This window comes from Typha angustifolia, chromosome 9 (genome assembly GCF_048772165.1).
Source record: "Typha angustifolia cultivar Huaian chromosome 9, ASM4877216v1, whole genome shotgun sequence".
NCBI classification, from domain to species: domain Eukaryota; kingdom Viridiplantae; phylum Streptophyta; class Magnoliopsida; order Poales; family Typhaceae; genus Typha; species Typha angustifolia.
In genome coordinates, this window is record NC_133247.1 from 1802375 (window position 1) to 1815149 (window position 12775).

A 12775-nucleotide genomic window follows, 5' to 3' on the forward strand; every position below is an offset into this window, starting at 1 on the left:
CGAAGGAGCAACTAATTATAACTTTTTTTTCAAAAAAGAAAAAAAAAGTTCACAACTTTCCTACACTCCCTTACTAATTTTATTTTATAGATTGTGAACTATTGTGAGCTGAGAAGCTAGTCATAAACTAGACAAAGAACTATCCTTTTTTCTAATATATATATAGTAGATTGCACAAGTAACCCTCCTAATAGATATATTCAACCACAAGGTTACAGTCGTCAGCCTCAGCAGTTATCTCAACTCTTACGCTGCTTTCTGGATATCTTGGAGAATGGAGATATATCTATCTTAAGATAAGGTTGACACTGGAGATCTTAAAAAAAGAAAAGAAAAGAAAAAACCCCATAACTTGGAGCAACCTGCATGAAAAAAGGTTCAAGCCTTTTGACATCATATTCCTATTCGATTCAAAACTGGCTTTCTGCAACAAGCATTCAGTGGGTAATCGAGAAACATAGTAAGAAACCAAGCAAAAAAGTTGATAAGAATATTCTTGTGAACCTTGTTCTGAACAATTTACAACCACTAGAACACAGTGGGCGAAGAGGATAGAATTATTAAAAGGAAAAGTTTTTTTAAAAAAAAATTGCTACAAAATAATCTAGCTTCATCTTGATCTTCCTATTACATTAATAAGTGGGATCTGCCCCAGGTTTATAAGCATGAGACACAGTGCATCACTAACTTGGATTCGGACAGGCATGGCTGCTTGCACCATCTCCTGTTATTCAACATCAGCGTCGAAGTTCGCAGCTGTGCTTTTAATCAGGTAGACCACATGAGACTAGTTGAGCTGGCTTGTTTAAGGATTACTTAGTTATGTAGGAGTTGTGCATGGCGCAAGAGATTTTGCGGGTAGAGTAATGCCACCCCCTCGTAGAGAAAGAGAGGGACCTTTGTTCCAGCTAGCTTTGCTTATGAGATTTGAATCAAGGAACACGACTATGACAGTGATATCGTCATGGAAATGCCTTCGTACACCACGATCAATCTTCTTGAGATCAGAGTACCTCATTTCTCTTTTCTTGGCTGCTTCCTGCAGTGCAGCTTTTACAAGACACCGAGCACTTCCCTGCAGATAGTAAATGAGAACAAGATTGACTTTAGACCTGCCCAAGAAAGAACCAAACTATGTATTTCTAGTGCCATGACACCTGGGATCTAGAACACATATACAGCAAAAATTGAGATGGGAAACATACACTGCGGGAATGATTTTTGACGATGTCAACTGCTTCCTGATTGGTGAGGTGTTCCCATAGCCCATCAGAGGCGAATATAAGAAACTGATCATGTGGCTGTAATGGATGTACAGAAATTGAAGGTTCAGAACTGAGTATTGGCTTCTTGAAAGGTTCTCGAAGGCGAAACTTGGCATACAAAGGCTCCCTGTTATATTCTGGATTCTTTAGGTATATATCTCCAATTGACCTTGAAACCTGCGAGACATACTTCCTGAGATCTACTGTACCAAGGCATCAATCAACAGTAATGCAGCAAGATAAACACACCTACAGAATACATATGATATCCCCTCCGAGGGGACTGAATCTCTGTAAATTTATAAATTTCCATTGTGTCTTGTTCTACATCAACTTGTCCAATCAGAATAAATCTGAAGGACATTGATTTCACTCTAGACATCCTAAACACAAATCAAACATACTTCAACTATTCTTAGTGCCACCAAAACAAAAGAAGAATAATCTCTCTCAAATTCATATTGTAGTTTAGGAAAAGAGTAAAGCTTCCTTCACCTAAGTGGCAAGCTAAGTCAAATTTCCACCAATTATAGAAAGTTACCTGGATGATGCCTTTGATGCGCCAAACATTATGCTTTAAAACCACGATTTGTGAATCATCAGGATGTAGTGATTGCAGCTCTTGTCTAACAGACTCGATGCCTGCATTATGCTCTGTTGATAACTGAACTGCCAGAACTTCTCCTGTCACCTTCACCAGCCTCCCTAAAACAACACGGGAGTCACCAAGGTTTGCAATATAGAGAGTCCCATTACAAATTACACCAACTAGGCAGCAAGAGCCAACAGCTGCAATCTGAGGTTTAACGAGCCATTGTTTGGTAACCAGAGAGGAGAACCCCTCTTCAGTAGCTTGGAATGCTTTTCTAATAACATCTGTTGACATGGATTGCTGCTCAGATGCCAATCCTGCAGAGAGTTTGCTTTATCATGAGATCACAGACTGACTGGAGGTGAAGAATTGCGTCAACATACACTGAAAAGTGACAATATTGACACTGGATAGTACTGTTTAACTATTTAAGATTTCATAGCTGCTGCATAATGTGAAATTGGCATCATTAAAGTATGTTTCAAGAATTAGTAATGCATATTTAATAATCCTAGTAATGTAGAAAAACAAAAACAAGTGAAAACAGAGACATAACCTCAACTTACTTAGGATCAGCCAGAGAAAGGATTTGTTAATGATGATTAACATCAGATTAAAGAGCATATGACCTTATGAGAAACTAGACATAAATTGAGTAGTTGTACCATTAGCATGATTTTCTACCTGACAAACATATGCATATTTTTTTTTTCAATTTTCTCAAGATCAACTAGCATTGATACAAACTAAAGACATTTCAGCAAGAATAGACTAAGCCAAGCAAAAAAAAATACAACTATATCAGCATTTGATATTGAACTACAGAACCTTACTCTTCAGATGGTGGAAGAGATGATCATTGATATATCGAGACGTCTCTGGACCTCCATGTCCATCATAGATCCCCACGAAAGTCCCATATGGCCCAGACTCGCGCAAACTTAGCAATCCAGATTCGATCTGGCTCTGGTCCTCAAGCAAGTTGTTAGCCTGAACTATGGCCATGGAGAACTCGCCATGCATGTGTTGGCCGGCATCCTTGTACCAGAGAAGCCCTTCTTGTCGGCCTGCGGCATCGGAGCCCACCTGGGCATACCGACCCAGCGCCCAGCAGGAATTCAATGCCTTCATTAGAGCAGCAAGCATCCCTCATCTCACTTGCAGCACTGCATCCGACTTCTAGAAGACATCTAATCCTAGTTCTCTTCTTCCTTCCCTGTATGTGGAAACCAAGCATAAGTACATGGCACCCAAGGAAAGCAATGAAATTAGGAAAAAGAAAACAAGAAAGATGCCCTATATTATCAAATCATATCTTCTTCTTACAACCCTTTTCTTTTGTACATAAAGGAAGAAAGAAAACTAGCCCACGCTATGGATCATAAGAGCCAAGGTCAATATTCACTTCCTTTCCATTGCCTACTATGTTATCCCAAAGAGCAAGGAGAAGAGGAAAAAGAAAACCAAAAACCTTACACCTTTGCCCACCCCCAACCAAATGGAATTACGACCCAGCATCAAAAGAAGAAACTAGTGATTGAAAAAAAAAGGACTAAAGAAACCACTTCCCAGCTTCACTCTACCCTCAAATACGAATCCAGCAATTAAGCCAGGTAAGACCCACTTCCTTTCTCCTACAATATTGACATTAAACACGCTATTTAGCTAAATAGATTTCCTTTCCTGCATCCAAAAAACCAATAGTAAAGCAAAAAAAAAAAAAAAAAAAGGCACACCTTTCTAGTCGTGTTCAAGTTTCTGCAATCTAAAAGACAGGCCTTGGATCTGAATACCAACTAATCAAACAATAGAGAGAGAGATTACTTTCGATCTCTTCTTCTTCTGGGTTTCGATCACACTATCGATGGCCACAAAGGAGAGTTCTCTATCAATTGCTATGTAGACAAAACGCAGAGCACAATACTCGAAATGGGCTCTACCAATCCTAACCCAAAGGATGGAGAAGAGAAAGGTGATTTGGAAAAGATATAAATTGATAGAGTAGGGAACAAGTTTAAGATGGTTGTGAGAATATAAACCATCTCTCTTTCCCTTCCTAAGACCACCCATAATGTTCTTCGTAGTTGACTAAATTAGTGACTAATTCCACAACATGGTCCATAAATTAACAGGATTAGTTTCCTCCTAGCCTAATCACCTCCACCTCATCACCACAAATTAAAACATTCCATTGTTTTAATCAAATTTTGGTTGCCTTAATTTTTTTTTTCTCGTTAAACATCTTAATCTGATTGAATGCAAAAAGGAAAAGGAAATTTGGGAATTGACCCAGTCTAATTGAGGTCTAATCCCCAATTTTACTTTTCTCAAAACAAGATTAGGGATTGGCCCCAACTCTACACCCAATTATTCCATATTAAGCATGTCAGGTAATAAAAGATAATGGACCAGGGGTGACCAGTCTTGGTGGACCCAGCAATTGAAGGCTTTTTTGGCACCATTTCCAATTCTTTTATTATTTGGTGATAGGAGTTAGATCTAATGTTCTTTTAATATATTGGGTTTTTTTTTTAACTTCCCATAAAATGAAAACATAGTCAAATAAAAAAAATGTTATTCTCATAAGATTAAAGTGCATTCTTAAACTTTCATTTCTGGAATTCTTTTTAATGAAAGTTCATAAACTGATGACGTCCCAAGGTTTAAATGATCGATTACAACTTAATACAGAAGAAATTAGGGTAAGTAGGGCTATAATCTTGGAGGTTTGGTCATAAGTTCTACACTTGATCACAATGAGGTAAAGTATCAAATACAAATACTCATACACGACAAAAGATAGAGGAGCTATAAAAGCAAGCCTATTGCTAAGCCAACTACAACAGCATAATAAATTAGAACAATAAGAGTTTTGTAATATGAAGCTCTAAAAATGTAGGTTTCTAAACCACTAGAAAACTCATCACACTGGCCAGCGAAACTAAGCAATAGAACCAAACTTAGATTAAGTAAAAAAGTAATAAGATGAATCCATCGAGAGAAAGATAGTGGGGTAGATTTGATATTAAAATCCACATAAATACGCATAGACAAACACATACATACACATATATATACAGAATCCTTATGATCGAATGGAATTAGTGGCAAGGTGAGAAGTCACAACTTAGGGCATGCAAAGGCGGACAATGACCAGAGCGACCAAGTACATGTAACAAATACAGTGGAGCCGATGCCAAGGAGGGAAAAGAGATGGCGAATTAAGAGGAGTAAGATCATGGGCGAGTAGTCAGCGCAGAGGAGGGAATGAGGATGATAGTGTTACTCGACACCGGAGGAGAGGCCTGAATGCAAGAGAGGAGACCATAAAGAGGCATGATAACAAGGTAGGAGGATCCTAAACCGAGGAGAGGATGACGTTGAGGGAGAGAAGCTCGTGAAGAGTGCAATAATAAGGTGTGTGATGGACGGTGACAAGATGGATAACAAGAGAGAGAGAGAGAAAAGCCAATAAAAGAACTATGATGTGAGAAAATTCTCGACAAAAAGAAAAAGGTTGTAAGAATTCGAGCACTTAGATTATGATCTTAGGGGGCACTTGGCTCTTATTTATGTGCAACTATTTCATGGACTCAACTTTAATGCTAAAAAATTAAACATCCCGTCTAATTTACATCAATCAATTAAACAGTAATTTTTTTATGAAAATTAATAACTATAATTGCTTGTCTAGTTATCGCAAATAAATCAATCAAATAATATACTGGAGGGAAAAGCTTAAAAGTTCCATAATTTTAACGATTACACATAAATCAATACTTAAAAAAAATTCACAAATAAGGATTGAATAAGACATCCTAAAGGATAGGAGACTCACTACTTTCAAATTAAAAGTTACTACTTCATCCCTAAGCATTCAACTCTCTCTTCCCAATGAAGAAACTTAATGCAACTTGCATTAGCTAATCACCTTTGAGATATATAAAGAGTCTTTACTATCATTAAGAATCATTAAAAACTCTCCTTTCTTGGTCCTTTTAGTAAGTTAACAAGCTATGAAGTGCACCTTTTTTGCTTCATCCCAACTCTCTTAACCCAACCTAATTACATGATGAGTCCTCCATTAATGACAGATTAAAATCAAAATATCATATTATTGTATCAAAATCAAGTAGTACAGCAGATTACAAAAAATAAACTCCTACTACCTTAGCATCTAGCGCTAAGAATGTGTCAAACATTTAGTGATTAATCTTATAATGCTAAGAACTCACGTAAAAGTCAAGTTCGACAACTATAAAAATAATAAATAAAAGCGAAAGAATTTATAAGAACTATTTGTTTGAATTGGGCTCTAAGATTTATATAAAACGCCTGAGAGTCAAACTTTTGGCGCCGACTATGATTTAAAACGTGGGATTGAAGTAAAATAATTGCAGAATAACTAATAATTCATGAGAATATATATAAATATATATATAGAAGACAAAGAGTTTGCATGCAAATAATTAAGCAGCAGCCACCCTAAACAATGGAGCAAGTTCATGGTACTTTCCCCTGTTTTTGAAGCTTGCAAGGAGCCAGATTTATTGACCATATCTTGCCATCACAAGCAGCCAAAGAAATGAATCAAGCCTTGAATCCAACCCCAAGTAACATCATCTTGCTGGATAGGATTTAATTTATGCAACTTGGGAGTGGAGGATGCTAACTATTTTATGCAACCCTTGGCACTGAAATCATATCAATATCAAACCTCTTGGAAAGATATGAGCCTATGAGGCCCAATCAATTTAATTTTTTTTTTGTGATAGTCTTTGGAATCACATTAGATAATGTTTTCATATCGCTATAAATCTTTTTTATTTCAATTCGGCAAAGATTACAAAGATTTAAAAGAAAAAAAAACCCTAACATAGCTTGAATGAGGTTCTTTTATATTATAGTTGGGAAGAATATTTTGATAATGTGCATGATTTATTATCTTGGAGTACTTAGCAAGAAATTATTTTGGAGACTAAAAAGCATAACCAATGTAGATCAGATCAGATCAATCAAAGGGATAAGATTCAATCATCAAATAGCCCAAGATATAAAGCAATAATTAATACCTCTTTTTAATGAGATTGCTTGTCCTATTATTTTTTTTTTTAATCTTAGGATGGCCCACATTAGAAAATGTGTACATTAGAGCTTAGGTGCTAATTAAAAAAAAATGCACAAAATTGTTCTTTATTAAAGAGATAAATGAAGGAAATATAAAATGGCACCATAATAATAATAAAATATAGATGCAAGTAGGTTAGGGCCACACCAACACTAGCAAGTCCAGCCTGCCCCAGGCCGATCCTGGATAAATATTTAGTTTTCTAGGTTAGGCATTATTTGGGACTTGTACCCAAACTCTGATATCTTTGGACATAAGTTCGAGTTTTTTACTATTTTAAGTCTGCTCTTATTTTATAATGTATATATATATATATATATATATTCTTTTTTTTAGAATTTAAATATGTGACTACGTGAGTTTAAAATTGCTGACTTATTTAGTGATATATATAAAAAGTTTGTAAGTTTTATATAAGTCATTTCCAATTTTAAAACTTTTAAAATATAAATCGCTCAATCAATGATTTATATTCAAAAATTGCTGATATAGTCAACAATTTCCAAACATAGTTAGTTTCGTATTTAAGTTTTAAAATGTGGTAGACACATAAAATTAAATTTGAGGGGGTTAAATTAGTTTAAAAAACTCACTAAGTTTGCCAAAATTAGATCAAAATGTTTTTTAAAATTTTAGGTTCATAATGGTGTGATGTGATTGTTATTTGTCAACATGTAGATGGATTGGGCTTTGGCTTAGCCGAGCCCAATTAATATTCCAGTTCAAAAAATATGTTTATCCGACGATGCGTGCCAACATATTGAGCATATATTCTCGATCACATCTAAATAAGAATAATAATAATAATAATAATATCTTTTAGATTGGCATACTTACGTCTTATGTGAAAAGATATATAAATAAGGTTAGCTTTCCTACTATCATTAAATTAATATTTTTATTATTATCCTATCAGGTGTTGAATACATCGGGAATAGGTAAAGAAAACGTATATTTGGAGAGCTGGATAAGTGTCTGAATACTCCAGTAGTAATCTATTTGGATAAAGAGGATGGATAAGATGGACTTTGACTATTCTAAGAAGGGGAAATAAGCCACATCGCAGTACTACAACCACTCATGCATATGGTGTTCTAAATAAGCCACTTCCAATCAAGTTTAGGTGCCATAATTTTCTTATCCCATATACCCATCCATCACAATGGGACTATAAATAAGACAAAAAGGATGTGAAATTTATAGTTGGACAACAGAGGTCATAAGAGGTCATAAGAGGTCATAGGTTTGATTTCTCTTGTAAAATTTGGGATTAATATTTAGTAAATTTTTTATTAAGAGTACTACTATATATGCGTAAATGGGTTTGTTCCGATGACTACTGTTGTCCAACGTATATATCAAACATATATATTTAGCTATTTTATTTAGCTTATAAGAAAGGTATATATAAAAGGTGAAGGTCAACTTTCTACAGCATTAGAATAGAATAGGTAGCAAATTGAAGGCAAATGTTTCTTGGCTAAGCTTTTCCAGTTACTGGGCCATTAGAATAGGTGTATGGCAAGATGGAGCTTTCTCTCAATACTACCAGTTACATAAAACATCCAAGAGAAGATACTTCCGAATCCCAATACTATAATTTTCTTGCACTCCAGATGATTAATATCAACTTCTAGATGCTGCCGCATAACTACCAAGAAAAGAACAGCTGATAAAGAGAGGTGCAAGGAGTGAGTGAAGAAGAGATCAACTAAAAACAACCATTTAGATTACACCTGTGGATTAGGAACTTCTATCAATGCTAAATCTTAGATAAACCATAGCTTTCAGATTCAAATGCCATCACATTAGCTCTATGTTCATTAAGCAAATGATTACAAATGTATAGTAACAGATCCAGCACCACATCAGCAATAAAAAGATATCAAGTCCCTTGTCATTAATTTCCACAAGTGATTACATCAATGGTGGCCATTGAGATAGATATATATATCGTCTGTCCTGACACTTATAAGCAGTAACTACGATTCCACATATTATACCATCTCAGTGATGAAATACAAGTTAAGATCATCAACTGCAGCATATCTTTTACCACATTCAGATTTATAAAATAATACATGATTAAAAAAAGAAAATTGCGATCGATTCTGCACAGTTACTATCTAAAGGAAGGAAGAAGAGATGAATCAATCTACACAAGCAACTAAGTTTAGAGTGGACTAATTTTGGAACTGAAAAAAACTGATCAGTTCATATAGGATGTACAGGGGATGTGGAGCTCCACATTCTACAAAGATCTAGCCCCACAAAGGGCTCAGGAACTGTGTATAGATGAATAAGAAGTATCCAGATATCTAACAGCAGCTTATACATTAGAGACTCTTAACGATTTACAGACAAGTAGTATCTACATATCTCGCCTACACAGGGGGCAAGAACTGTGCCTGATGAGCCAACCATCGATGCATGGCAAATGGAACGTGTGCCGACAATTGGGTAAGATCCTAACGGTTTCTCCAATCTGGAAGTCCTGGAAAAGAAATAAGCCAATAGTCAATATATACTATCTTTCGATCAATCTAATTCACGCAAGGCTGTAGCAAGACGACTAACCTGCAGGCAGACTGAACACATACTCTCCACTGCCAAATCAACTTTATTTGCCTTTGTAATTTTAACCTTTGGGAGTTTGTCAATAGAATCCTTTGCCATTCCGCCCATGCTGCCAGTGTCGAAAAAATCAGGAGGCTCCATGAAGGGTGAGCTGATAGCACTCATCTGTACAAACGACGATATTAAACCATTACCAACATTATAAAAGCGCTTAGTTACCTTCCGATTGAGAATTTTTATTTTAAGCTGAGATAGAGTAAATACCTGACTCTGTACAGCACTCTGAACTGCTGGGCCAACCTTCTCCCTTACTAGTCTTCCACTCAACAGACTAGCAATGATGTCCATCTATGAAAATGAAATTTAAAAGTAAATCGACCAGCCATGAGAAAAGGAACGAGATAGTCTTAATCAATCTATTACTTATCGGATACCCGCGCTCAGATGTGCAAAGCAAATGTAACATGGTGGATTCTAGAGGTGAAATTTAGCTCATTTTGCTATGGAATTAGAGAGCTTACCATGTACAGTATGCTCCATACCATACTCACTACAACTGATTCATTTGAATTCCACAAATCATGAGATGATTCGACCACTTCTATTGAGAAAACTGCGCCAGATATAGCTCCGATTCCGGCCCCTCGGAACAGCCCACTCTCAGTTGCCAAGCCAATCAAGGCGCCGGTCACAGCTCCTACTACGGAGCCCACTGCAGCAAAGTTAAGAAACACGGAAATTTAGTGCTATAACGAAGGAAAGAAAGTAGCCATCTTTCTTAGATCAAGCAAGGGAAAAACGAATCTTGACCGACAGGTTTGTAGTTGACATCAAAAGATGGAATCTTCCATTAGGACATATCATCTAACATAAAATACGCAACAATAGCAGGATAGAAAGGACAAAAAAAAAGCATCAAATTCAACAAAATTTAAACTAATTCAAAGAGACCCAATTCGACATTTGAAAAGCACATCATCGAGGGAAAACCCCTCACATCGCAGTAACTAAAAGGGAGTAAAAAGTAAACCGGAACAGAAAAGGGGCAAACCTATAGCAAAGATGCAGGTGACCATAGCACAAAGAACCCTCCCAACCATCTCACAAGCCACGGAGCCAAAGCTGCCACTTTGCCTCCCATCCCAGTCAACGGAGTGATAAGAAGTGGCAGGGGACGGGGCGGGAGAAGAAGAGGAGAGATCCATTTGATGGTATAAAGCAATCGTAGTGGAATTGAGGTATATAAGTAGGAAAGACCTAGGGAGAGGAGAAGTATATAGAAAACTTCGTCGTTAAGAGAGGAAGGCAGAGGGGAAAGCGAAGGGGGAGAAGAGAAGAGAAGAGAAGGTAACAGAGGAAGAAGGGAAAGGCCAGCCCAAGCAATAAATGAGAAGCTAGAAAATCTGTGGGACTTTTCTTGAAGAAGATCGCCTGCATCCCGGGATGTAGGCATCTTTGTGCACCTACCTTCCCGTGCTATTTGCCTGGTAGTGGTATGGGTTTTGTTTGCATTACACCCCTATAAATTTGATAATTACACTCATATCCTTCAAAGGACTTATTTTTCCCTGTTTTTCAACAAGGAGGTTATAAGATTAAATTTAATTTTAAATAATTATTATATTTATTTAGTGATTTATTAATTTGGACTTTGAAAAGCAGCTTGGCTATCAACTTGGAGCGATATCTTACTAATTTAAAATAAATAATTCATTTTATATTAAAGAAAAGTTAGTTTTTTTGTGTAGCTCATGTATAATCTTTATTTCTTGAATGATCCCCCAAAAATATAATATTTAATAAATATTCAATTATTGTCTATTTTTATATTAGACTATTTTACTTTTTACTTAGAAGAAAGAACGACTGCAATGTTAAGAATAAAGAAATATATAAAGATCCGCAATAATTTGAGGGGTCTAAATATAAATAACCTAAAAAAAGATAAATTTGAGAAATTATACACGCAGTAAAACCAATAACAAAGCTCTAAGGGGGCATAAACGCAAAAGGCCCAGGAGTTGGATCTATGAAATCAGGGTTGTAGAAGATCTCCGGCAGACTTGTTCTGCTCCTGCTGCTGTGGCCGTTGTTTGTTGAAACGTGAATTAAAGAAGATTCCGCTGGACCAAGACAAAGCAAACGTTCTTGCACGAAATCAAGACGTGTTAACAGCCCTCAGGGTTTGAATTTTCCCCATGCCTGCGTTTCCTCATTTATTATACTCTAATGGTCATCCTTTTTACTCCTTAAAATTTAAATAAAAAATGTCCTATGAACAATAGGAGTGATACTTTTCATATACTCATAATCTTAATACATTCTATTATCTATCTATCTATCTATCTATCTATCTATCTATCTATCTATCTATCTATAGTGATAATTCTGGGACAAAGAAGTAACCCTGAGCTTAAAATAATCTTCATAGTTTTCAAACAAGATCTAGATCTCATTATTCTCAAACAAAACAAATAACCTTATGTTTCACACCTTCTCTTTGGAGCCCACAAGAGCCAGTAGAACTTCTCTTCTGCTCATTATTAAGATGAAGTTAATAAATATGCATGAAGTGGCAGAAACTTCTGGAAAAAAATTTGCAGGATGAGTTAAAACAGTGTGTCAGAAAAATAAAATAATATTTAATATAGTTTGGCTAAAACAGTACTACATTGATGTTTAAAATATCTACATACGTAGGCTACTGTAGCTCAGTGGTCGAATTCTACCGTCCTATAATAAAAGTCATAAATTTGATTATTTTGTTTGAATCCATTGTGGTCCGGCTTTTATTAATGTAGGTTATGAGAAGACTAATCTCTTAGATTAGCCGGTCAAAAAAAAAGAAAAAATTATATAAGTTGGATTAATTACAGTGAAAGTTAAATGGCATAAAGAAGACCGTTGATGTCATTAATTACTAAGTGGTACATGCTAAGCGAGTGGAATGGCTTTTAAAATAGGTAGGAATTTGATGGTGAATAAGTTAGAGAGACAAAGGGGAGAGTGTAAAGTTTCACTGTAATTTTGGATGTATTAATAAGAGTCTAAATCAACCATAATTAGCACATAAAAGTTAAGAATAAGCAAGTGATAGTGTTCTCTACTGTACATGACTTGAAGCAGTTAAACTAACCATCAACTAAATTAAAGAGAAAAAAGTGTTTAATTTTGTTAAAAAGTACCAAAAATAAGATGCCTAAAGCTGAGAAA

The 12775-nt window shown here is 35.8% G+C and overlaps 2 protein-coding genes across 4 annotated transcripts; both read right to left on the reverse strand.

The window, feature by feature from the left end:
* Positions 1–458: 458 nt before the first annotated feature.
* LOC140767422 (probable protein phosphatase 2C 28) lies at positions 459–3921 on the reverse strand. Of its 2 annotated transcripts, none has more exons than XM_073107324.1 (5): positions 3682–3921; positions 2691–3073; positions 1807–2174; positions 1206–1442; positions 459–1075 (listed from the first exon to the last, which is right to left on the reverse strand). In XM_073107324.1, exons 2-5 carry the CDS (start codon positions 3001–3003, stop codon positions 821–823), a joined length of 1173 nt encoding a protein of 390 aa, XP_072963425.1. In that variant the 5' UTR covers positions 3004–3073; positions 3682–3921; the 3' UTR covers positions 459–820. The 2 variants fall into 2 exon arrangements, with proteins under 2 accessions (XP_072963425.1, XP_072963424.1); XM_073107323.1 differs by having other exon boundaries at positions 3594–3921.
* Positions 3922–9131: 5210 nt separating this feature from the next.
* Positions 9132–10919, reverse strand: LOC140767064 (NEP1-interacting protein-like 1). 2 transcript variants are annotated; one of them, XM_073106827.1, is made up of 5 exons: positions 10614–10916; positions 10084–10274; positions 9827–9910; positions 9563–9727; positions 9132–9479 (listed from the first exon to the last, which is right to left on the reverse strand). In XM_073106827.1, the coding sequence occupies exons 1-5, from the start codon at positions 10765–10767 to the stop codon at positions 9357–9359; spliced, it is 717 nt and encodes a 238-aa protein (XP_072962928.1). In that variant the 5' UTR covers positions 10768–10916; the 3' UTR covers positions 9132–9356. The 2 variants fall into 2 exon arrangements, with proteins under 2 accessions (XP_072962928.1, XP_072962927.1); XM_073106826.1 differs by having other exon boundaries at positions 9563–9910; positions 10614–10919.
* Positions 10920–12775: the final 1856 nt, after the last annotated feature.

Bases quoted from the DNA above. Each gene is read 5' to 3' on its own strand.
- LOC140767422 (XM_073107324.1), bottom strand. From the start codon at position 3,003: ATGCTTGCTGCTCTAATGAAGGCATTGAATTCCTGCTGGGCGCTGGGT. The intron at 2,175-2,690 runs GTAAGGTTCTGT...AACTCTCTGCAG, and splicing joins TCTCTTCCACCATCTGAAGA to GATTGGCATCTGAGCAGCAA. The intron at 1,076-1,205 runs GTATGTTTCCCA...TACTATCTGCAG, and splicing joins TCAAAAATCATTCCCGCAGT to GGAAGTGCTCGGTGTCTTGT.
- LOC140767064 (XM_073106826.1), bottom strand. From the start codon at position 10,767: ATGGATCTCTCCTCTTCTTCTCCCGCCCCGTCCCCTGCCACTTCTTAT. The intron at 10,275-10,613 runs GTTTGCCCCTTT...ACTTTGCTGCAG, and splicing joins CACCTGCATCTTTGCTATAG to TGGGCTCCGTAGTAGGAGCT. The intron at 9,911-10,083 runs GTAAGCTCTCTA...TCATTTTCATAG, and splicing joins TATGGAGCATACTGTACATG to ATGGACATCATTGCTAGTCT.